Source organism: Molossus molossus, unplaced genomic scaffold, assembly GCF_014108415.1.
Source record: "Molossus molossus isolate mMolMol1 unplaced genomic scaffold, mMolMol1.p scaffold_m16_p_1, whole genome shotgun sequence".
Classification (NCBI taxonomy): domain Eukaryota; kingdom Metazoa; phylum Chordata; class Mammalia; order Chiroptera; family Molossidae; genus Molossus; species Molossus molossus.
The window spans coordinates 164295445-164321594 of NW_023425344.1; the positions used below are offsets into that span (position 1 = coordinate 164295445).

At 40.4% G+C, this 26150-nt stretch overlaps 1 protein-coding gene across 4 annotated transcripts in view; it reads left to right on the forward strand.

Moving 5' to 3' along the window:
• AP4S1 (adaptor related protein complex 4 subunit sigma 1) overlaps window positions 1-26150 on the forward strand; it is a 44337-nt gene that overhangs the window by 717 nt on the left and 17470 nt on the right. Inside the window, exons 1-5 of one of the 4 annotated variants that reach the window (XM_036276575.1) lie at window positions 8218-8413; window positions 14205-14292; window positions 18927-19132; window positions 23477-23563; window positions 25680-25748. In XM_036276575.1, coding sequence (XP_036132468.1) covers window positions 18995-19132; window positions 23477-23563; window positions 25680-25748 — 294 coding nt within the window. In that variant the 5' untranslated portion in view covers window positions 8218-8413; window positions 14205-14292; window positions 18927-18994. Of the gene's footprint in view, window positions 1-8217; window positions 8414-14204; window positions 14293-18926; window positions 19133-23476; window positions 23564-25679; window positions 25749-26150 lie in introns of those variants that run through there. The other 3 variants (XM_036276584.1, XM_036276560.1, XM_036276566.1) reach the window with 3 other exon arrangements.

A 26150-nucleotide genomic window follows, 5' to 3' on the forward strand; every position in this document is an offset into this window, starting at 1 on the left:
CTGGGAGTGGGGCGGGGAGGGGATGGTGGCTGTATGCCTGCCGTGGGTCAGAGCAGGGAGCTGCCGGCCGCCGCCATTACCATCCCTCCTCCATCTGCCCGTCTCACTCACTTTAGGGAAAGGGGGGGCCGCGGCGGGAGGGGGGCGGGGGCAGGGTTGGGAAGGGGATAGACGTAGGGCCGTCTCTCCCGCGCAGCATGCCGGGTAGAGAACGCCACAGCCGCCGCACGCCTAGTTGCCAAATAAGAGTGCGGCCTCACCCTACGCAGGCGCACTGAGGACGCAGTCTGGCTTGCCGTTAGAGGCGGAGCCCGAGCCCCGGCCCCGCCTCTAGACCCGCCTCCAGACTCGCTCCGGGCGTCCGGCGGCGGGACCCGACCGACGGCCACCGACTCCCGACTTTAGGGAGTGAGTCGGTCTCCGGTTTCCCAGTAACGTTTCCCTCGCTCAGTCAGCCCCTGTCTCCGTCCTCCACCCAAGGGTCTCAGTGACGTGCCGGCCTTTGGAGCCGAGTTTTAACCTTGGCTGGTCGCTCTGGTCGACCGCAGCCAGCCCCGGATTCCTGACGTTTCTTTCGCATTCCTGGCGTGTTTCGGGCAGTCCCAGAGCGTCGGGCTGCTTTCTTGGCCTGTCACTCGCTCTTTGGTTCTTAGCACCAGTCAGTTCCCGGGGCTTTGGAGACGTTCCCTTTTGGCAGACAGCCCAGATCCTCCCGGACGTGGGGAAAGATTCCCGGTCAGCGTTTCGAGCCCCGGCTCTGGTCCCAATTCTGTGCTGCCGGTCGCCCATCGCAGCTTGTTCCGCTGGGCCTGGCCTGTTTCCTATTCCGGGACCCGGGTGTTTCGGAGTTTGGGGAGGAGAGCAGGAGCGATTTTTTCCCCCCCTTGGGAGATAGAGAGGCAGTGAAACAGTTTAGATCTTTAGATGGTAGACAGAGGAAGAAAGATAATGTTGAAGGAGACTGGTTAGACTGACAATTTGATGTTTTAGATGTGAATGAGCTTACAAGTATGTAATTCATCCTAGAATCTTTTGATGGAAATAAAAAAATAAATAAATGCATCATGAATACAACTTAGAACCCTAGATGAGTGGCTAAAGATGTTTTTTGAGGTCATTAAATGTTGTTTGAGCGAGGATAATTTACACATACTAAACAAGGTTAATCTTTTAAGTACCATAGTGTGTGTGTTTTTATGTGATTAAGTTGCCAGGAAACATCTTTGATGAACTGTAAGTTTCTAAAAGTTAATATAGCTAATAACCATTTGGTTGAAAAATTGGACAAAAATATTTAACAACATAATAAGAAAAAGAGGTTTAGTAATTACAGCTATACAGGAAAGTTGCATATAAAATTGCTTGCATTTTTTTTTTCTCCTCTACAACAAATAAAATTTTCACTATGGAATGTATATACCACTCCAGGTATAATTTCTTTTCTTTAAAAAAAATATTTGTAAGAGTTTATTTGAGCCAAGCTGACAACATATGCTGGGGAGCAAGATCTCCAATGGTCCTATTCAGTGTAATTTCAAAGAGACAAAGTAATACATCTTATTCTATCATATCATAGAATATCATGTTCTCCTGTTCTTGTAGCTTAATAGAAAGCAGATTGGACTTGTTACCCGTGCTGCCATGTTTATATATGAAATGAGATCTTAGGTTACAGTATAATTGAGGATTATTTCTCCATTTTATAACGACTAACATTCAACCTGCTTATGAGCCCCTCCCACTCCTTTCTGAGGAGTTATAGCACACTAAAGTTCAGAAATCCCAAGACCTGTATACATCTAGAAACATCTGTGAGTGTGACTAACCTCCATGATGTTGGCATCAAAAGAAGCAGAACTGTCCGGCCAGTGTGGCTCAGTGGTTGAGCGTCGACCCATGCACCAAGAGGTCGCTGGTTTGATTCCCCATCATGGCACAAACCCTGGGCCAAATCCCCAGGGGAGGCATGCAGGAGGTGGCCAGTCCATGTTCTCCCTCACTGATATTTCTCTCTCTCCCTCTCACATCCTCTTTCTCTAAAATCAATAAAGAAAAAAAAAGGAAGCAGAACGTGCACACATATTTCCCACTGGTACTGAAGCTCAAGTCAAGACTAGATTTATAAAAGTATTTTTCCTCCCCGTTCACCTTCAGAAAACCAAAAAACCCTGCTCCTCTTCTCTTATCTATCTCAGTAAGTGGCACTACTTCCAAACCTGAGGCCTGGCAGTCTAGTACCTTTCTTTCACCCAGCTCCCATATCTATTCTGTTTTCTTCATTCATTTCTTAGTTTAAACCTTCCCACCTCTGTTCTTTCCCCACCTCCCACTACCACAGATGGCCTCAGCAATCTTCAAAAGGCAGATCTGATCCTGTCATTCCCTGTTTAAAATCTTTCAGTGATCACCAAATTTAGAATAAAGCCCAAATTTTAGAATAGCATATAGAGGTCCTTTAAATTCTAGAGGCTCCTATCACCTAATCTAACACTACGCCATCATGGCACCCTGTTCTTCTCTCCAGCCAATTGCATTGTTTTGGTTCCTCAAATGCATAATGATGTTTCATTTCACAGGAATTTAACACATACTGGGCCCCTTACCTTTTTCCTTCAAAACTCAGCTCAAGTATTACTTCTTCCAAAGAGCTTTTCAAATCTCTGAATTTTTTAGAGACCCCCATCCTAATATTATCTCATGCTTTTCTCCTGTTACTTGTTACAATATTGAAATTGTCTATATACTGGTCAGTGACACCCATACTAGCACCTGCACATAACAGGTACTGCAAATCTTTGCTTCACTCATTTATTTTTTAAGTTTTTCTTGATTGGCTACTATTTTTCAGATACTCTGCTGGTCCCTGATGATCCACCAAGGAGACATAATCTCCCTCACATACTTTCCATTATAATTATAGGCAAATTACTTAGCACCAACCACCCTAACTTCCTCAATAACTGTCCAGATGTGTCTTAAAATTATCCCTCCTAAAATTTCTACTATGCTCTCTTGTTGAAGTATTTCTATTGACTATGTCTGCATTCACTTTAATTATGTTTTTAATAATGTCAGTGCAAGCCTTGACCTTGCTTTGCTCAGATCATAGTCATTCATCTGCAGGATTGCCTTCTAAAGGGGTAGGACTCATGCCTCTCTTGTTTGGAGCTGTACCTCCAGTGTCTGGGACAGTGAGATCCCCAATAAATATTTGATGAATAACTTAATTTATAAACTAATACGAATATTTTTCCTCCCCCTCAATCATGTTTTATAGTTTTTGCTTCCGCTATACCAGTAATCTCTTATGGTTCAATAACCAGAACTGATTCAAGTGTTAAATGTAAAGGACACCAAGATTTTCTCCTCTGTTGGGAGAATATTTTTTACAGTATTGCTGTTGTGCTTTGTGTCCATGACTCCTGAGGATACTGCAGTGAGCTCCTAGAATCTTCTCTTCTGTAGGTAATGAGCTCTCCCAGGCATATTATCGCCTACAACTCACCTAACTGGAACTTCCTCCCCACACTGTGGCTGAGTCACTTCCTCTCTTCAGTCTCATCCTTGAAACTTTGGTCCTTTCTTCAGTCTGTTTGTCCCTCCTCCACTCCCATGACTCTCTCAGTTTCAGTATACTACTTATGATCTTTACAAATGCCTATTTATATCTTTAATCAGTTTAGGATTTTAGGGTTTTTTTTTCCTTTTCCGTTAGCTAATCTTAGAAACCTGTGTGCTTATTCTATCCGATCAAAAAGGGACTTGTTATATATCCTGTACATATATTATGTCAGCAAAAGTATGTTAAGGAAATCCAGGCTTTTAAATAAGTTCAGAGTGGTTAACACTCAGGTGCCTTCTTCCTAATTATTATAAAACCTGATGTAACAAAGACTTTTGACTCACCCTCTGAGAACTATTGACGCCCTGTAATTATTTACCTGAATATCCAGAGAACTGTGTACCTGACATCCTTCTAACAAAGAGCTCAAACTGGTTCACAAACATTTAATTTAGTCATCTGGAAAAGTTGTGACAAGTATTCTTACCTCCATGGGGAGGAGAGAAAGCTGCGATAAGAGTTCTGGGTCGCTTCCACAGTCTCTTAGTAAAATAGGAAGTGGGTCTCGCTTTTACATCAGTGAGTGTGTTTGTGTATTTGGAAACAAAAAATAAAGTCTCCCTTCACTATTCTGCCTCCTACTGTTTCAATATTGCTGTCTCAGGTTCCCAAATTATATGTACTTTTTGTCTAATTTATTTTGTCTTTTTTTTTAATTTATTTTTAATTAATGACCTACAATATTATATTAGTTTCAGATGTACAGCGTAGTGAGTAGACATTTATGTACCTTACACAGTGATCACATCATTTGTACTTTTGAAATCCTTTTTTGGTAGTTTTGAGGTGATTCAGTCACTTGGGGAAATTGCGTAGTGTTTACATTTATAAATATAGAGAACAAGTGAATATTAGAGCCCAGAGGAAGATATTTGAGAAGAGCTGGCCTGCTTTCAAAAACCAAAGAAGCAAACTGTATAATGCAGATGGAACAGAAAAGGAGGAGTCAGCTTTGACCGGTACCATGGTTTGACCTGCCAAATAAGATCAGATATCTACTTCTCATTACAGCAGTTGCCTGTGGCTAAGAAAATTGTAGAAGTACATTGCAGGGCACTTGAACTATTCAAATAATATATTGTGTGGTAAAGAAAAGGAAAAGGATCTTCCCGGATTATAGACAAATAGGCACCAAAACCTTTAGGAAACTCAGCAAGCTATATAAAATTCTAGTCCAAGTTCATTCCTGAACTGTCTCCTGGGTACTATGAGTCAGAAAGCAGTAGACTGTGATAATATTGTATAATAACTAACTCACAGAGATGTCAAAATTGAAGGAAATAAAGAATTGCCTGGAGCTGAGTCCCGGACATGGGCTAAAAGTGAACAACGAGGTCTATAAACATGAGAATCAAATGACTGGAAAATGTGACAGTGGGAAATGGCCAAAACTTTCCTAGGTAATAATTGAACAATCTTGGAATTGTTTGTCTCCTGTTAGAGCAGCTGGGGAGAATGTTCAAAAGAATGATATCAGACACATTCACCTTGCCTGGGAAATCTGTGTTATAGACAGTTTTCTCTTTGGAGAATGTTTTAAATTAGGCAACAAAATTCACAAAAACTTATTTTTTATAGCAACATATTTTTAAACAATGGTAACCTTTAGTTTTGTCTTTCTATTAATAGACTAGCCTAAAGTACATAACAATTAACCCACAAAAAAGATTGAAGAATTTTTATTTTTAAATAACTCTTACTGCCCGGCTGGTGTGGCTCAGTGGATTGAGCGTCGTCCCACGGACTGAGAGGTCCTGGTTTGATTACCAGTCAGGGCACATGCCTGGGTTGAGGGCTCGATCCTCAGTGGGGGGCATATAGGAGGCAATCTATTTGTCTCTCTTACATCGATGTTTCTATCTATCTCTCTCTAAAAAATCAATTAAAAAATATCGTAAATAACTCCTATTGACCTTTGCTTCTTGTTCTATAGGTGTTTTTGTTTTGTTTTGTTTTGTTTTAAATCCTCACCCGAGGATATTTTCCCATTTGCCTTCAGATAGAGAGACAGAGACATCAACGTGAGAGAGACACATCAACTGGTTGCCCCCCCCCCCCCCAACCTCGACCAGGGCCAGGGACTGAACCGTGCCCTTGACTGGAATTGAACCCGCGACTCTGGTCTATGGGCTGACGCTCTAACCACCACAGAGCAAAACCGGTCAGGGTGAAAACTGGTGTGCTTTTTTTTTTTCTTTATTGATTTTAGAGAGAGGAAGGGAGAGGGAGAGAGAGATAGAAACATCGACAAGAGAGAACATCGATTGGCTGTCTCCTGCAAGCCCCTCACTGGGGATTTTGCCCACAAACTAGGCATGTGCCCCGACCGGGAATTGAACCAGCAACCTTTTGATGCATGGGTCAATGCTCAACCACTGAGCAACACCGGCTGGGCACTGGTGTGCTTTTTTAAAAAAAAAAGTCGATGATTTCAAACAGGATGAAAAAACTACATATTTCATTTAGCTAATATGTCTTTAGTTCTTTTATTAGTACCCCTAATATTATTATTATTATTATTCATTTTTAAAGATTTTTTTTATTGATTTTTAGAGAGGAAGGTAGAGGGAGAGAGAAAGAGAAATATCAATGTGAAAGCATAACATCCATGATCAGCTGCCTCCTGCATGCACCCCGTCCACCGGGGATAGAGCCCAAAACCCAGGCATGAGCTTGACCAGGAATCAAACCAGCAACCTTTTGGTGGGTGGGATGATACCACACTGGCCAGGGCTTTACTTCCTTTTTGATTTGCTTTCTTCTCATTCCCCATCATCATGCTATTTATTTGTTGAGGAGGCAAGGTTAATTTAACCTGTAGAATTTCCCATGTTTAGCTGATTTCAATTTTCTGGTATTATTTAGCATATACCTCCCCCACCCCATATTTTCAATAAACTAGACGTTAGGTATAAAGGCTAAGATTGATTCAGGTTTTACCTTTATTGGCAAAAATACTTCTTCATTAGGGATGCAATGTATTTTCTAATGTATCACATCAGGCAGTATAGATTGTCTAGTTGTCTCAATTTTAGTAATGTATGAAACTTGATCACCAGCTAAGGCTGATAGCTAGCTGTCTTTCAACACATTGTGTTCTAGCCTCCCCACGCAGGGTCCGTCCTCCTAGAAGAGGTTCCGGACGTTGGGTGTTTCTCCTCTCTGCTCCCACTGTGGTTCTTAGATTCACTCACAGGGTTCTCACTTCAAGGGTGGAGGCTCTGAATGACAACTTGGTGATTTCTGGGCTCCTTGGCTCTTTTGACTCTTTTAATTCTACTTTTTCAACCCTTGGCTCTGTCAGCACAGCTATTGTCACCCCCTTCTTGTTGCTGAGGATAGTTTGATCCTACCCATTAGTGTTCTGGAGCAGTGATTTTCAACCTTTTTCATCTCATGGCACATATAAACTAATTACTAGAATTATGCAGCACACCAAAAATATATGTATTTTTTGCCATTCTGACCAAAAACGTAGGTATAATTTCGATTTGTTCATACTGGGTGGCTAATATTGTGTTGGCTGTTGTCATATTTTTTTTTTTTTCATCCTCATCCGAGGACATTTTTCCATTTTTTGTACAGACAGAGTGGGAGGGAGAGAGAGAGAGGGAAACATCGATGTGAAAGGGACACATCGAGTGGCTGCCACCCGCACGACCAACCAGGGCCGGGGACAAACTGCAACCGAGGTACGTGCCCTTAGCGGGAACCGAACCCGGGTCTCTCCCGACCGCAGGCGGACGCTCTAACCGCTGAGCCAACCGGCCAGGGCTGTTATCATATTTTTATTTGACATTCTAAGGGAAAAGAGATCAGTGCCCCGATTAAATAGTCATTCATGTACTGCACATTTAAAAAATTCTTGGGGGCGTGCCAGAGGCGGCCAATCAATGTTCTCTCATCGATGATTCTATCTCTCTCTCTCCCTCTCCCTCCCTCTCTTTCTAAAAATCAATAAAGAAAAAAAATTCTTGTGGCACACCAGTTAAAAATTGCTGTTCTAGAGTTCCAGGGGATGTTTTGCACCTAGTTTGTTGGTAAAGATGTTGCCTACAGAAATTTTTTTTTGGCCTAGCTGTTCTCACCGTTTTCGTGGGGGCATTCTGGGAGATCACAAAACTTCTTTGTTGCCGCTCTCTCTTTTTTTTTTTCTATCCTCACCCAAGGACATTTTTCCATTTTTTGTTCAGATAGAGTGAAGGTAGGGGGGGTACATCAACATGAAAGGGACACATCGAGTGGTTGCCACCCACACGGCCCAACCAGGGCCGGGGACAAACTGCAACCGAGTTACGTGCCCTTGAAGGGAACCGAACCCAGGTCTCTCTGGACCACAGGCCAACGCTCTAACCGCTGAGACAAACCGGCCAGGGCTGCTGCCTCTCTCTTCAATTTTAGCATTTAGAATTTAAATCGCCTGCTATTTAACCCAAAGTTACTTATTATAGTCCTGTTGTTGAAATAGTTTTATTTGACCACTACTAAAGTAATTGTGACATTTTTGCTATTCAAAGATTGTGAGATATAAATGAGTGTCAATTTAAGTATGAATATCCTCTGGGCAGCTGTTGGGCAGGCACTGGAATCTCCCATTTACAATTTCAACAGGAGCTGTAACATGTTGCTACACTTGGTTGTGAAACTGAGAAAAGCAAAAAGGCTCCTAGCAAAGGGCAGCCAAGCAGGCCACTGAAAAGGCTCAGCGTTTACCCTGACATCCGATCTGAATGAGAATGATACTAAATTCAGATACACGTCTGAAAACTTCCCTTGGACAACATTTGCTGGGTATGTTTTATTTATTGTAACTAAAAAAGGAGATTAGCTGAATTCACTAAAGAGCAAATCAGACATAAGAATTTTAGAAGTTTAAGTCTAACCACAAATGTTAAACACACTGTAGTAAATGTAGTAGTATGAGCTTTACTGTCCTAAATTTTCACATTATCTGATTGAGCCACTTTGGAGGCATAATAGGCTCCATGTTGAGATCAGCTAAGAGGAACTGATCTGTTAGAATTGCACCTTTTGTCATATGCTCCAGAATCAAGATTGAAACTGCCGCAATATCCATATTAGCCAGTAAACACTTTTGTGTAGAGGGTCAGAGCTAGGTTTGCAGTGGTGAATGGGCAGTGACTGTGCACCCACCTTATTACAGCCGGCACTGAATTACTGGAGATACAGTGTGTGGTGAGAGCACCCATGCCAGAGCCAGGCCCGCAGGAAGTGGGTCCTTCCTCCCCCATTTTACTGAGTGTCCTTTGGCAAGTTTCACACCTGTGAAGTGGAGATAAAAAAAAAGTCTCTAACTAGTAGAGCTGTTTTGAGGATTAAATGAATATAGGGTATAGTGTTCAAAACAGTGTCTGGCTGTTTAGGAAGCGCTGTGTAAGTGTTTTCTACTGTTCTCTCTCCCTTCATGAGTGGTTTGTTGGGTTGGGTCATGTTCACACATCATATTACAGGTTAGAGCTCTGGAGGTCTTTGATGACCACCGTCAGACATTGGGAGCATTAATTACTCACTTGAATTAGAGTTAGTTGTGGCCCTTTTACTAACAAAAAAGATAGATCCTGTGGGGTACGTAAACTAATTCCCAAATTCAGGTTTAATGCAGTAATTTTTGTATTTTATTGCTTTTTTCAGAGTGATAACCTGCAAAGAAAATTTGTTACTGGAGTTGTAATTTTCTAAGGGATATCTCCAGGCTCCAGAAATATTAATGTAGTTTTTAGTAGTGCTTGATTTTTAACTTAGGACACACTTTAATTAGGAAGGTCTTAAATAATACCCTTAATACATAGCTCTAGTTTCATAGTACTATTTTCTTGTATGTTTTTCTGGTAACTAATTTTTTCCCCAGGTAATGTGAACATTGGGGTAAAAGACTTTATAATGTTTAAACAGATTAATTGCAGATAAATTATGGAGTGATTGTTTTATAGAAAAAGTTTCCATAATTTTGGTATTGCAGCTAAATTCATTTTATAGTCAACTTCTTAGATGGTTTGTATAAAGTGAGATTCCTTTGCATCCCAGTGAAGTTTTGGTTTTTTGTTTGTTTGTTTTTCTTCCTTGTTTGACACACAACTATAGGAGCCATCAGCATATCAAATTTTCAATTCTGAATTCCTTTAGTTTGATTTGAATTTAAATCTGTAACATTGTCCTTGACTTTATAAAAGCACTTAGAAGCCTGTCATTTCAATCCTTATGCAGTGCTACTAGATCACTCACTACTCTTCAGAAAAGGGAAAAATGTATAAGGAAAATCTATCTTTGTCTATCTTCCACAGTTTTTATAGGAAAACAGATGTCCAACAAGAAGTGACAGAGTCTAAGTTAAGAAATACAGAAATTGCTCAGCCGTGTGGCTCAGTGGTTGACCGTTGACCCATGAACCAAGAGGTCACCAGTTCAATTCCTGGTCAGGGCACATGCCCAGGTTGTGGGCCCGATCCCCAGTGGAGAGACATGCAGGAGGTGGCCAGTTGATGTTCTCTCTCATCGATGTTTCTGTCTCTCTCTCTCTCCCTTCCGCTCTCTCTAAAATAATAAAGAAAGACTATTTTTTTAAAAAAGGAAAGAAATACAGAAATTAAATTTATCAGAATTCGAACCTCTGGTTTGAAATACATTTCTAATTTGATGGTGAAACAGGATTCACCATTTTATAGGAATGGGAAGTGTTACATAGTGATCCTAGTTCCCTTCTGGAGTCCCTCCTCATTGACTCATTGTAACGTCACAATACCAAATCCTGAAGGATCCCAGCTAGGAGATTTCTAAATCTCTGGTCCCTGTTGCTTCTTTAAAACTAAAATTTTGGGTGTGGAGGTTTTTAGTCATTGAGCACAAATATTTAATTTGTGTGGCTAATTTTAACCAAACAATTTAGAATAAGATTAACTACACAAGGCTATTTCTTCTCCACCTCTAACCCATGCCCACGTTATATCAAAGTAAAAATTAGCTCCCTAATTTAAATTTCAAAACAAATTACCGAATGAAAGAGCCCGGCCATTCCCAGTCAGGGGATATATATACCTGGGTGTAGGTTCCTTCCCTAGTCAGGGCGGGTACTATGGAAGGCAACCTATCAATGTTTCTCACATCAAAGTTTCTTTCTTCCTCCTCCCCTCTCTTTTTCTCAGGAGAGGATTAAAAAACAGACAAATAATAAATAAATAAATAAATTATAATTTTTAAAGAAAAATTGTATTTTGGTTTGGAAAGATATATGATATCTGCACTGTGTGTAGTAATGGGAAGGTTGAGTCCAGTTACTTGTCCCAAATAAGCTTCTCTATCCTCAAAAGAGTGGAAGGCGAGATACAGCAGGCTCATTTGAATGCCAACCATTAGCAGTTTGTATCTTTAAACTGTGCACACCCCCCACCACCAACAGATCTGATAGTCTGTAGTTGTCTGGCAAATGACTGGTGGACAGTCTATTCTCAACCCCTCCATCCCCCACTACACACACACACAGATGACTAACAAGTAAAAATAAAACTACTACTTTCAGATAGACAATGTAATGGTCTATTTATAGTGTATAAACTCCTCATTCTCAGTTTTGGAAATCTTTTTCCCCTGCCTTAATCATGTTGCTATAAAGACCTTAAACATTCTTTCATCCCCACCCCCCAATTTAGGATAGAAAGTCTTATCCTTGAACATCTCCAAAAATAAAGTCATCTACCCTTTTCAGTAAAACTTCCAGCTTTATTTTTTTATCCTCACCCGAGGACATTTTTGCCTTTCAGATAGAGCAGGAAGGAGAGAGGGAGGAAGAGAGAGAGAGACATCAATGTGAGAGAGACACACCAACTGGTTGCCATCCACACAACCCCAACCTGGCCAGGGACAAACTGCAACCGAGGTACATGCCCTTAGCGGGAACCGAACCCAGGTGTCTCTGGTCCACAGGCTGACGCTCTAAACGCTGAGCCAAACTGGCCAGGGCTATTTTTTTTATGTTTTAAAGTTACAAATAACTATACGTAGTTGAGTTTATATTCTGTTTTGGACCAGAATTTAATGAGACTTTAATGAATTTACCAAAAATGGCTTCAGATCAAGATCTGAGAGATAAATGAAGATTTGGAATTTTTCACATACACTGTTAGAAAAATTATAGATCATATTATTAAGGTTTCTTCTCAAAGTGTTTTCCTAATTTTTCTGCAGAAATGATGGCTTCAGGATTTCCACAAATCTTGAATTTAATTGAATTTAACATTTTATGTTTTAGCTATTTAAAAACCATTTGAGTAGAAAAAAAGCAGCATGCATATATGTTTAATGCCAAATTAATCAAATGTTGAAATATTTTTTAAATTAAACAATACACTTTTTTATTTTAGAAAGAGAGAGAAACATTAATGTGAGAGAGAAATATCGATTGGTTGCCCCCCTCACACATCCCAACCTGGGATTGAACCCGAAACCTGGGTATGTGCCCTGATCGGGAATTGAACCTGCCACCTTTCGGTGTAGAGAGTTTTTGTGTTTTAAATTTATTTCAGAGAGAGAAGGGGAGGGAGATAGAAAGATAAACATCGATTTTTTTTCTTCCATTTATTTATGCATTCATTGATTGATTTCTGTATGTGCGCTGACTGGGGGTCAAACCCACAATCGTGGCATATTGGGCCAACACTCTAACCAACAGAGCTACCTGGCCCAGGCCGAAATGATATTGAAATATTTCTTGAGTAACCCAGAGATTTAACAAAAGTCTCAGCAGAAGCTACTGAAATGTATGTCGAGTCATAAAGGAGAGGTTTGGAGAGACAAATAGGGAACAAGGAGAAGGAGAATAGCTTAAAAGAAAGGCACAGTGGGTGACAGGTTGCTTCGAGTCAAATTTCAGTAGAACTGGCACAGAAGGAGTCTGTTAGGAAGAATATCTAGCTTATGCTGGGGTGGGTGTGGAGGAAAAGGGGGGACTCCGTTGAGTGCTTTCCATTCCCTTTATCTCATTTAGTCCTCACAGCGAGTCTGAGGCAGCTGTCATTCCCAGTTGACAGATGAGAAAACTGAATCACTGTAGAATTCCAGTGAATTCTAAAGCAAAGAAACAAACTCTTTTAGTGACTAAAAATAGAAAGTGTAACATATAACAAACTCTGAGGAAAGTGCTTCAAATTAGATGAAAATCTGCTACTGACCAGTGTGATTTCCCCTCATTTAAGTGTGGAGAAGTTCAGAAACCGCTAAATTACTTTGAGGCTTATGGAATGAATTGGTATGGTGTGGCAAACAGAACCTAGCAGCTGCTATTTCCACAGTTCCCATGTGTAGGCCATACTAATTAGATGCTCTCGGTACATCCATCTTGAAAAACAGTACATATTTTAAAGAAATATGGCATTTAGAAATGCCATAACAAATGAAACAATAGCGTCATTATTCAGAGTAAACATTTTTCAGTTGGATAATTCTGCAAAATTATATAATGCAGCCCAACTTTTAAACAAACCTTGTGTGTGTGACATAGAAAGTAATGCATCTCTTGGACAACCCCCTTGGGTCCCCTCCCCACTGTGGGGAATCTGTCTTTTTTTCTATTTTTCTCCTCTCCTGAGGATATTTTTCCATTTATCTTCAAATAGAGTGGGAGGGGGAGAAAGAGAGAGAGAGAAACATCAATGTGAGAGACGCACATTGATTGGTTGCCTCCTGCACAACCCTGACCAGGGCCTGGGACAAACCGCAACTGAGGTACATACCCTTGACCGGAATCAAACCTGTGACTCGTTGGTCCTCGGGCCGATGCTCCAGCCGCTGAGCCACACTGGCCAGGGCTGAGTCTATCTATTTTTCAAGTAAATTTTGCTTTTGCTTGGGAAAAAAAAAGTAATGCATCTCTTAAAACTTGGAAAATAAAGTAAAGATTGAGAATAAAAATTGCCCTTAATCCTACCATCTAGATTTAAGCAAAATACATTTTGGTATAATTCCTTTTCTGCTTATTATTTCATGGTAGCTCTGAACTTTATACAATGTACATGTATAATAATTTTTAGTAAATTGACAAAGTTGTACAAAGATTACCACAATCTAGTGTTAAAAGATGTACATCATTCCAAAAAGAAATCCCATCCCATTTTGCCCCAAATCTCCCTCTTCTGGCCTTCGGTGACCACTAATATAGTTTCTATCTGTAGATTTGACTTATTTGGATTTTTCATGTTAATGAAATTATACAACAGGTAGAATTTTGCTGCTGGCTTCTTTCACTTAACAGTGTTTTCAAGATTCATCCATTTTTTTATAGCATGTAGCAATATTTTGTTCCCTTTTATTGCTGAATTGTTTTCCATTGTACATAGAAATACCGTATTTTGTTTATCTCTTCATTAGCTGATAGGCATTTGGGTTGTTTCCACTTTGGGGCTATTATGAATAATGCTTCTGGGGATATTCATGTACAAGTCCTTTTGTGCACATATGTTTCAGTTCTCGGGTGTATACTTAGAATTGCTGGATAATATGGTAAATTTGTGTTTAACTTTTTAACAAACTGCCAAATTGTTTTCCAAAATAGCTGTAATATGTATATTCCCAGCAGCACTCACATGAGGTTCCAGTGTCTCCACATCCTGACCAGCACTTATTTCTGCCTTTTTGATGATAGCCATTCAAGTGGGTGTGAGGTGGTATCTTCTTGTGGTTTTAACTTGCATTTTCCTAAAGATTAATGATGAACATTGTTACACGTGCTTATTAGCCATTCATGTATCCTCTTTGTTCAAATATATTTTCAGATTCATTTTTTTATTGTGTTACTTGTCTTCCTGTTAGGGGTTATAATCTAGTACATTATTTGTCATTCTGTTCATTCTAGCTTGGCCATTGGGAGCTCTTTCTGATTGTCTGGTCTATCTGTTTATCTTTTTTTTTTTTTTTTTTTAACAGCTTTATTAAGATATAATTCATAGCCCTGCCGGTTTGGCTCAGCAGTTAGAGCGTTGGCCCACGGACCAGAGTCCTTTGTTCGGTTCCCGCTAAGGGCACGTACCTCGGTTGCAGTCTGTTCCTGACCCCGGTTGGGGTCCTGTGGGAGGCAGCCACTCGATGTGTCTCTCACGTCCATGTTTCTCTCTCTCTCTGTCTTCCTCCCACTCTATCTGAAGATAAATGTAAAAATGTCTGTGGGTGAGGATAAAAAAAAAGATATAATTCACATATTATATAGATCACCTTTTCAAAGTCTACAATTCAGTGGCTTCTATATACTCACATATTTGTGCAACCATCACCAGAACCCTATACCACTTAGGCCTTACCCTTTGAAACCCAATCCCCTGGCAGTGTTTAACCTACTTCCCATCTCTGTAGATGCGCCTATTCTGGACAGTCCATGTAAATGGAATCATATAATATGTTGTCCTTGTGACTGGCTTCTTTCACTTAGCACAGTGTTTTCAAGACTCATTTGTCTGGTCTCTTTTTCTTTTTTTGTTTGTTTTATTTCTTCTTGTTTTTGTATGATTTCTATTTGGTCTCTTTTTAATCTTTAGCTATTTATTTATTTATTTTTAAAGAGAGAGAAACATCGATGTGAGAGAGACACATCAACTGGTTGCCACCCACACAACCCCAACAGGAACCGGGGACAAACTGCAACCGAGGTATGTGCCCTTAGCGGGAACCGAACCCGGGACTCTTTGGTCCACGGGCCGATGCTCTAACCACTGAGCAAGCCCAGCCAGGGCTAGTCTTTAGCTATTTAGATGCCCCTTCTACATAGTTGTAATCTATGTGAGTATAGAATTTGGTCCCAATTCTGTGCTCCCAGTCACCCATCGCATCTTGTTCCACTTTGCCTGGCCTCTTTCCTATTCCAGGACCAGAGTGTTTAGGAGTTTGGGGAGGAGAGCAGGAGCGACTTTTTTTTCCCCTTTGAGAGATGAGGAGGCAATGAAACATCGCACATCGATGTCTCTCTCTCTCCCCCTCACCCCCGCCTCCCACTCTATCTGAAAATATTTGAGAAAATATTCTCAGGTGAGGATTAACAAAAGAAAAGAGAACACTGACTTAATCATTCCCAGAGCAAGCTGATATTGATGTTTATTAAGCTTACATGGACACTTAATGACGCTTAATGCACTGAGGCAAAGAGGCAATGTGATAAGTTAAAGACAGCATTTTTGAGTCAGAGACCAGAATTCAGGACTTCACCCTGCATTTCAGATGATCAGTTTTCCCCTCTGCAAAATGAAGGGAGTGTACATCTGGAATGCCTGGTAAGGTGCATATGTTGCCACACCCTGCTTTCTAACCCATGACCGACATCACTAATCACTGATGGCATTCTTTCCTTCTGAACCTGAAAACAACTCCAGAATCTTTCCCCACACAGTGCCCAAAGCAGCGAGTACGGTGAGTCACAGTTGGCACCCAAGTTGAATCTCTTTGTCATCTTTGGATATGACGATCAAGAGACACTTCCAGTTCTAACTCCCAGAACTACGCCATCAGAAATTTGAAAACTGTGCCCAATTCTATATGTACTTTGGCCTTTCCAGTCTCTGTTTTCTTAGGCATCAAGTTTATATCATATAGGGTCCTGGGGCACTGATGTGTCCATATCGTGCTGTGAATTTACCAGAGAACCTGGTCTTGGACTGGAGGTCCCCTTGCACTCGTTGTGTAATGAATGCTTCCCCCAGTGAAGTTTCCTTTTTCTTCTTTACACATTCACACAGGCACTTGGGTGTGGAATCTAAATTCCTGGCTATCAAAATACCTTCCCCAGCCCTGTGTGTTGTTGAATGTAAAGAGAGGAGTTCCAGCACTTGTCTGAGCTTATTCCTTATTGCCCTGCCTCAGTTTCAGAATTACTTGATTTCCCTCCTCCCTGATGATTAGTAAGCAGGTTAGGTGCTTAAAGCATGCACCTTCAGTTCTCAAACACGTACTTGTCTCTGAGTCTCAGCGTTGTACATTTTGGCGTTGTTGATTTTACAAAACAAATAATTTATAATTTTGTGTGTGCATTTTATTACTCCTGTGTAATTCTACAGTTATATATTGTGTAATTATTTGTGAGCATGCAAAAAAGTGTTGTATTCAAGTCTTTAGATGCCTTGAGACTTGCACTCTAATGAGTATCAATTCAACACATCCTTGTATGTCATCCTCACTCCTGAAATCAGTGGGAAAGAATGCTGTGCTTGTAAGGCAGAAACCAATGTGATCCCTGGGTGTGACATCTCAATGGGATTATTTTACATCTTATTTTACCACTTAATGCATCCAGTGCATTTAAAGGCAAAGGTTTAGCCATGAGTTCCTTTGAGACAATATTTTTTTTCTTTTACCTGGCAGTTGGTATCTAGGGTATAGGATTGTAATTTCTGTCTTTCATAAAGATGGTTTTAAAATGACTTTGCTGAACGGGAATAAAAGAAAGGATGGTGATCTTCCCCCACCCTCCTTTATTGATATTAGAGAGAGAGAGGAAGGGAGAGGGAGAGAGAGAGAGAGAAACATCGATGAAAGAGAACATCAGTTGGCTGCCTCCTGCATGCCCCCCACTGGGGATTGGGCCCACAACCTGGGCATGTGCCCCGACCAGGAATCGAACTGGTGACCTCTTGGAGCATGGGTCAACACTCAACCACTGAGCCACACCGGCCGGACAGGATAGTGATCTTAATTTTCTGGTCACTTTCCATAATTTACTGGCAATAAATTTGTAAGGAGAATAAAAGCAGCACATAATATCAAATGATTCAACAGCACAGAGTATGTTGCAATTCCGCCTGCAGTAGTGAGCTAATCTTCCTGGGGAAGGGAGTGAGTGGCCACAGGTTTCCCCCATGGCACAGCTGTCACATCCCTGTCTGAGCTGGTCTAGATAACATCCTGTTCTGAACACTGAATGAACACAGCAACCAAAAGTTTATTGAAGAGCTGTGGTTAACCTGGGTCTTTTGCACTGATTGTCACAGGTACTACAAATGGGGATGTGATATTGTCAGATGAGCCGGTAAGGCAACTCCGATTCTTACGATGAAAGAAGGACGGGCCATTGATATTGTACTTTCTTTGCAATTGATTATTTCAAAATCTATATTGTGTAAAAGGAACAAACGTGAGATTCAATACAGCTGAGGTAGAAATAAAGCCACAAGTATACACTCCTGGATGCTGAGAGTGAGTTAGGGGTATCCATGCATGTGCTTGTCCTCGAAGCTGCACCTCACCTCAAAATTAATGCAGGGATGCTCGCTATCTTAATCCCTAAACTTCAATTTGCTTGTCCTCAAAATGGGGTAACAGAAGTACCTGCCTCAGAATTGTGAAGCTTAAGTAATATATGTAAATTGCTTAGTACAGAACCTTATAGGACCTGTTATAGGGCCTTGTTATTATAGCTGCTATTATGACTACAGCTTCCAACACTAAGGAAAGGAAAGCTTCACTGTAGATCTTGTCTCTGTTGTCCATAAAATAAAGCACATTTTCCTTAGCACAATTTCTAAAGCCATTTCCATCTTTATGTGAGCAGCTCAGTTTCCTGTAACTGTTCTTCCTGCCCCTGAACTACAAGCACTGAACTCCCCAGAGCTTTCATACCCCCTTTTTCGTCCTCAGAATCGCTTCCTCTAGATCATTGTTCAAGCACTTTTTAAATGCCCCTTTTTGAGAAGCCGTTCCCGCCCAGCCGATGTGGCTCAGTGGTTGAGCATCGTACCCATGCACCAAGAGGTCACCGGTTTGATTCCCAGTCAGGGCACATGCCCAGGTTGTGGGCCCAACCCCAGTGGAGGCATGCAGGAGGCAGCCAATCAGTGTTCTCTCATCGATGTTTCTCTCTCTCCCTCCCTCTCCCTTCCCCTTTCTCTAAAAATGAATAAAGAAAAAAATGTTTTAAAAAGCACAGAGAAGCCATTTCCGACTCCTGTAATGTTCCTTGTCCTGCCCTTACCATTTATAACTCATCACCTCATATCACTGTTACTTGTTTACCTAGCCTGGGTGGGAAGACTAGAAGTTGTTACTGCATCTCCATGTTCTTCTGGTGCTTGACATATAGTTGACGTCCAATGAGACCGATGAGCCAATGCAACAAATGTGGATACTCAGAAATGTTTTGGAAGATAACTAATGAACCCTAATGTGTAGTTATTTATTAAAACCTCATTTAGTTCATAGTAGTGAAGACCAATGATATCAGAAGACATTGTATTTACTTTTGGTTCATCTATAGAATACATTTAATGTGATTATTTTAAGAAATTTGATCTTGCCTTTCTGTTATTCTTTCAACCTGCAGGTTCTAGTTACAGCCACCCTTGCCATAACTTTTGACCTATATTTGGAAAAATACTGGCCAGGAAGAAAATGATAAAATTTTTCCTCATGGTGAATAAACAAGGGCAGACCCGACTTTCTAAGTACTATGAACATGTGGAGATTAATAAGCGTACACTTCTGGAAACAGAAGTCATAAAGAGCTGTCTCTCTCGATCCAATGAACAGGTAAGTTTCTGGTTCTGTCTTTTCTCTCTGCCTTCAACACAGCAGCAGCATATCTGTTATTACTGTGTCATCGTTTTCTTTGAACTACATTCATTCAACAGCCATTAGAGAAAATAACAAGTGAAGTAAAATGAAGACTGAAGCATAGCTCTCCTTACATCCCTTTAAGGAAAATAAAAACAAAGGAAACCAGAAAAAGTCTTAAGTCCATATTTAGGTCAGCGTATTTGTCTCAGTGCACCGTGGACGTGGCAGCTCCAATTTATTCCTTCTTTTTGTTGTTCATATGAATTCAGCCTTTGGAACTCTTAGGAGGACCTGTAGCAGGTAGTCTTCTTGAACCCAAAAGTTGAAGGTCAGGCGACCAGTATAGAGGTGAACACTCAAGACCCACTTTGAACCAGAGAATAATAATATGATTCTCATGTGGAGTGCAGTTTTTTCTGCTTATTATCACCAACATAATACTGGAACTAGTAACATAAATTGGATTTGAATCTTTCTTATTTTATTATGTAAATAGAAGAAATGGAAGTTAAAAATGAAACAACAGCTCTGGCTGTTTTGCTCAGCGGTTAGAGCGCTAGCCTGCAGACCAAAGAGTCGTGGGTTTGATTCTGGTCAAGGGCATGTACCTCGGTTGCGGTTTGTCCCCAGCCCTGGTCAGGGTTGTGCAGGAGACAGCCAATCGATGTGTCCCTCTCACATTGATGTTTCTTTCTCTCCCTCTCTCTCTCTCTCTCTCTCTCTCTGTCTGTCCCCCTCCCACTCTATCTGAAGATATTTGAAAAAATAACCTTGGGTGAGGATTAAAAAAAAACACACCACAAATTCATTTTATTCTTCCAAAGTTAAGGTTAAATTAAATCATTAAAATAATAAAAAATGGGCATTATTTAAACTGAGTTTACTTTTACAAAGAACTTTAACTGGAGAATTACTTAACCCAGGTCCTAAACTTTGAATCCATTGGAAATCGCTGAACAAACTGAGGAAAATCAGAAAGCCTGTGTAAAACCCCCATTCGTTTTGCCAATTCTCCATCTCACTGCCTCTGTGGAAAAGCTGCCTATTGGGAACCACTGCTGAGTCATAAAACATTAAGCTACATCAGTGCTTCAGAAGTTAACACACTGGAACTGTGTTTCCCTTGTCTTCTAAATTGATTTTCCATTCGAAACATCTCAAGAGCCTTCTTTGAATTACTACTTTGGCTTGTCATGGCATACACTGCTTTGTGTAGTTATCAAAGGAAACAGAAACTATTTAAGGGCTGTGCTAATAGCCACGTACTTTAAGTAAAGGTAGACACATTCCAGAAGCATTCATGCTTGAATCTTCCTCTAATTTCAACTCCACAATTTTAAATACCCTTTTCACTGATAGGGTTTTTTTGTTTTGTTTTTTCTTGTACGTGCCCCTAGCGGGAACCGAACCCAGACTCTGGTCTGCAGACTGACGCTCCAGCTGCTGAGCCAAACCAGCCAGGGCTGATAGGTTATTTTTTAAAATACGTGCTTTGAAATGAATATACTGTTAGATATTTTTGATGCATTCTAAATTATTTTAGACGTTAATAGAAACCTACTGGACTTTTGGCATAACCAGGCACCAAAGTAGCACAATCTCAGCTTTAGTCTTTATTTTATCCACAAAGGGGCTCTGATACTCTTTTTCAATGTCAGAAACTCCTGACAGGCTTTGAAAGTGTTCCTCAGTTTGTTCAAATAGGTTGTGTTTCCTTGAAAGATACAACTGCGTAGAAATCACACTGTGGCTCTACACTGAGCCAGAAGCTGCAGAATGGTCCTGTACTTAATACCTTTATCCTAATTTTTTAAATTTATTTTTATCTTTGTTGTTGAGGGTATTACAGGTGTCCTCCATTTTCCCCCCATTGCTCCCCTCTACCCGGTTCCCACCTCACCGCACTCCACCCCAGGCCTTCTCCACACTATTGTCTGTGTCCGTGGATTATGCATATAAATTCTTTGGTTTATGTCTGCCTGCCCTTCCTCCCCTCTTCCCTCTGAGATCCTCAATCTGTGCCATGCTACCATGCCTCTGGGCCTATTTTGTTTGTTGGTTTATTTTGTTCATTACATTCCACAGATAAGTGAGATTATGTGATACTTGTCTTTCTCTGACTGGCTTATTTCACTTAGCATAATACTCTCCATCTGATCTAGTGTGTCGTTTAAGGTCACTGTTTCCTTGTTGATTTTTTTATGTGGAAGATCTATCCAGTGATGTCAGTGCGGTGTTCAAGTCCCCTCCTATAACTGTACTGCTATTGATGTTGCCCTTAAAGTCCTTAGAGTTTTTAAAATATATTTAAGTGCTCCTATATTGAGTGTATATATGTTTACCAGGGTTATATTCCCTTGTTGAATTGATCCTTTTAGTATTATGTAGTGGCCTTCTTTGTCTCTTGTTATGGCCTTTGCTTTAAAGTCTGTTTTGTCAGATGTAAGTATTGCTACCCCTGCTTTTTTTTGTTTGTTTCCATTTGCATGGAACAAAATTTTTTATCCCTTCACTTTCATCCTGTGTAAGTCTTTTGTTCTGAGATTGGTTTCTTGTAGATAGCATATATATGGGTCATGTTTTCTTATCCATTCAGCTACCCTGTGTCTTGATTGGAGCATTTAAACCATTTACATTTATGGTTATTGATAGGTCCCTATTAACTGCCATTTTTATTTTTTATGGCTATATTCCTCTCTCTCTGTATTCTCCTTATAGCAGTCCCTTTGACATTTCTTGCATTGCTGGTTTGGTGGCAATAAACTTCTTTAACCTTTTTTTTTTTTTATCTGGAAAACTGTTTATTTCACCTTCAATTTTGAATGATAGCCTTTTTGGATAGAGTAGTCTTGGTTTTAGATCCTTGCTTTTCATTACCTTAAATTCTCCATGCCATCCCCTTCTGGCCTGTAGTGTTTCTGCCAAGAAATCAGCTGACAGCCTTATAGGAACTCTCTTGTGGGTCACTGACTGTCCCTCTCTTGCTGCCCATAAGATTCTCTCTTTAACATTTGCTATTTTCATTATGATGTGTCTTTGGGTGGGTCTCTTTGGATTAATCTTTATTGGTATCCTCTGTTTCCTGAACTTGTGTGGCTTTTTCCTTCACTAGCTTAGAGAAATTTTCTGTCATTATTTCTTCAAACAAGTTCTCTATCCCTTGCTCACTTTCTTCTCTTTCTGGTCCGCTATATGTAGATGTTGTTCCATTTCATATTGTCCCAAAGTTCCCTAAAACTGTCTGTATGCTTTTTAAGTATTTTTTCTTTTTGCTGATGTGATTTTTTTTCTACCTTGTCTTCTAATTCATTTATTCAGTCCTCTGCTTCATCAAGCCTGCTTTTAATTCCTTCCAGCGTATTCTTGATGTCAGATATAGTATTCTTCATTTCTGCCTGGTTCTTATTTATAATTTCTATGATTTTTTTTATGCTGATGTAGTTCCCACCAAGTTCCTTGAGCATCTTTATAACCATTACTCTGAACTCTATGTCTGATAATTTGCTTACGTCCATCTTGTTTAGGTCTTATTCTGGCGATTCCTTCTTTTCTTTAATTTGGTCAAGCACACCCAAAAGTCCAAAGGAAGGGCAGCACTGTGCCTTCAGTTGGCTCCCCAGTTCCTGTCTACCCAGCACCTTCCCATTACTCTTTGTACAATGACTACAGGAGAGAGTTGAATGGAAAGGGAGTTGCTTTATCCACAGGTCACTGATGGTAAGCTAGTGATTAATACATACAAAGCAATGTTTATAATGAGAGATTTTGTCTAGCATCTTTAAATAATTTGTAAAAGAGTCTACATTGTTTCTATGAGTCTAGGAAAAAGAAATTGAGATTTTTGAGATTTTTTTGCACACATGTATGCTATATATATTTGGCTCTTCGGTGACTGTTAAATAGTACAAAATTGAATCTCTAATTACATCCAAAAACACCTAGGGGGAGTGGAAAGAAGAAAATCTTCTTTATTGTGTTGGGTTACATTGGAGACAGTTTAAAATGCCGATTATTCAGTATCTTTGCTTGCTGAGTTCCATACAGAGCCAAGCAAAGGAATAAGAAGGAGCACAGGTGGGAACCCATGTGAACACTCAGACTGTTCCAAGACCACTTCTTCACTTCCCACTAGAGATGCTTCCAAGTCCTCCCCTAACTATTGGAAGGAGGGGTGACCGACAAAGATATGTAACATTTTAATGTGTGTTCGTAAGAATGTGTTAATAGATACTCAAATCAAAACCTAAAAATTATGCATGCCATTTTGAAGAAATCCCTTTCAGCCATAGGAATTAAATCTAATTGTGTTTTGTCTAGTGCTCTTTCATTGAATATAAGGATTTTAAGCTGATATATCGGCAGTATGCAGCGCTCTTCATTGTGGTTGGAGTTAATGACACTGAGGTAAGATAATAGAAGAGCCTATGGAAGATGCGAGAAAATTAGCCATAACTGTCTGATTTTTGTTCATCTCTGCAATGACATTTTCTTCCCTACTTGCCTCTCTAAGTATTATCTTGAGTCTTTTGAAGGATCTTGGTCTTTATCCAGGCCAGGGTGGAAGAAAGATACCTAGGATCCACAAAACCACAGAATGCTTTCTTCTACCCTGAGCAGTACTGGTGTCCTGCCCTTGTTCCATGTGGCACAGTGGAGTGGTTTAGACAAGTGTAGTGGCCAGTCACTTGTGGCATTAACCATTGACTGACATATCAGAGGCCAGAGCAAACTGTGAACATAATTGTGTTGTAATTACATCTCCTCAGATTTAAGTTCACATTTTCAGAAATGTCAGGCTCAGTTCAATAGCACCTGTGTCCATGGATACTCTGAAAGGGTATTTAAGATATAAAATACTTGGAACTCTCGGTTTTTTAAACTGTGGACCAAACTTTGAGGTGGTTTCCCCATCTTCACAAATGGGACAGTAATGGCATGAAGAACCTGAAAAATTGCTTCTACCAGTTGGTGAAGTTGGGGAGTAGAGCTCAGGGTTCTAAACTCTAGACCCAGTCCAGTTTCAGTCCAGCTGGATTCATCATGGACATTAAAAAAAATCTTCGAGGTCAAACAACAAGTGTTGGCGAGGGTGTGGAGAAAAGGGGACTCTAGTACACTGCTTGTGGGAATGCAGACTGGTGCAGCCACTATGGAAAACAATACGGAGTTACCTCAAAAAATTAAAAATTGAACTTCCATTTGACTCAGTGATCCCACTTCTAGGAATATACCCTAAGAAGCCTGAAACACCAATCAGAAAGAATATATGTACCCCTATGGTCATAGCAGCACTATTTACAATAGCTAAGATCTGGAAACAGATCTCTATCAGTAGACGAATGGACAAAAAAGCAGTGGTACAGCCCTGGCCGGTTTGGCGCAGCGGTTAGAGTGTCGGCCTGCGGTACTGAGAGACCCGGGTTCGGTTCCCACTAAGGGCACGTACCTCAGTTGCAGTTTGTCCCCGGCCCTGGTTGGTCGTGCGGGTGGCAGCCACTCGATGTGTCCCTTCACATCGATGTTTCTCTCTCTCTCTCTTCCTCTCTCTCCCTCCCGCTCTATCTGAACAAAAAATGGAAAAATGTCCTCAGGTGAGGATAAAAAAAAAAAAAAAAAAAAAAAGCAGTGGTACATATACACAATGGAATACTATGCAGCTATAAGAAAGTAAGATCTCTTATCCTTTGAGACGACATGGAGGGACCTGGAAAGTATTATCCTAAGCGAAACAAGCCAAGCAGAAAAAGACAAATACCACATGATCTCACTTATATACGGAATATAATGAACATAACAGTCTGAGGAACAGGGTAGACCCAGAGACGTGGAAGTGGGGTACAGACTGACAATCCTCGGGGTGGGGGGGATAAACCACAGAACTTATGCATGTATGCATAACCGATGGACATGGACAACAAAGCTGGGTATGGGGTGGGGGGAATGGGGATTGGGGTGTCAATGGGGAAAAAAAGGAGAAACATCTGTAACAAAAATAAATTAATAAAACAATAAAAAAGTAAAAATAAATTTAAACAAATCTTCGAGGTTAAGGTTTTCTACATCTCTCTTCTTAATAAACTTTTTGTATTTTAACCCTCACTCAAGGATATTTTTCCATTGATTTTCAGATAGAGTGGGAGGGAAGAAGGGAGGGAGAGAGAGAGAGAAAACATCAATGTGAGGGAGACACATCGATTGGTTGCTTCTTGCGTGACCCTGACCAAGGCTAGGGATCGAACTGCAACTGAAGTATGTGTCCCTGACTGTAATCGACCCTGCAACTCTATGGTCCGCGGACCTACGCTCTAACCACCGAGAAAACTGGACAGGGCTTAATAAACTTCTTTGAAACAACTGAGTCATAAAATTGTGCTGGGTATATTTGTCCGTGGGAAGCTACCTTGCTCACATTATCTGTGTACTAGCCACGTGCTCTAAAACCTGGTTGCTGACTGGGCAGCTCCCTGTCTGGCACATGGGCCGTACTAAAACTAATTGCATCCTTCCTTTTTTATTTCAGAATGAGATGGCAATTTATGAATTCATCCATAACTTTGTGGAAGTTTTAGATGAATACTTCAGCCGAGTGGTAAGTCTAATGGCTAAAAATGGTTTTCGCCCTCAGGCCAGCTTCCCAGAAATGGGTCTATATCAAGAACATGTGTTAATATAAAGCTTTAATATGTAAAAGGTAGAATTCAAATGCTGGCAGATTATCTTTACCTTTTCTTCTTGTTCATGCAAAGTGTTATAAACCTGTGTGTGCCTTAGTTCTTTATAAAGAACCATTTCTACAAGACTAAGAATGTGTTATGTCTTTCTCTCAGTTCAGAGATTTTGCTATCTAATTTGCTCTCCCTTTTCTTCTTTCTTCTGCTTGCCCTTGTAAAATACTAGGTATCTTTTTAATTTAAATCATTTCCATCCAAACCCTTGCTCTGAAGGTCAAAACCAACTCCTCTTAAAGAATACATGAATTCCTTTCCAGTAG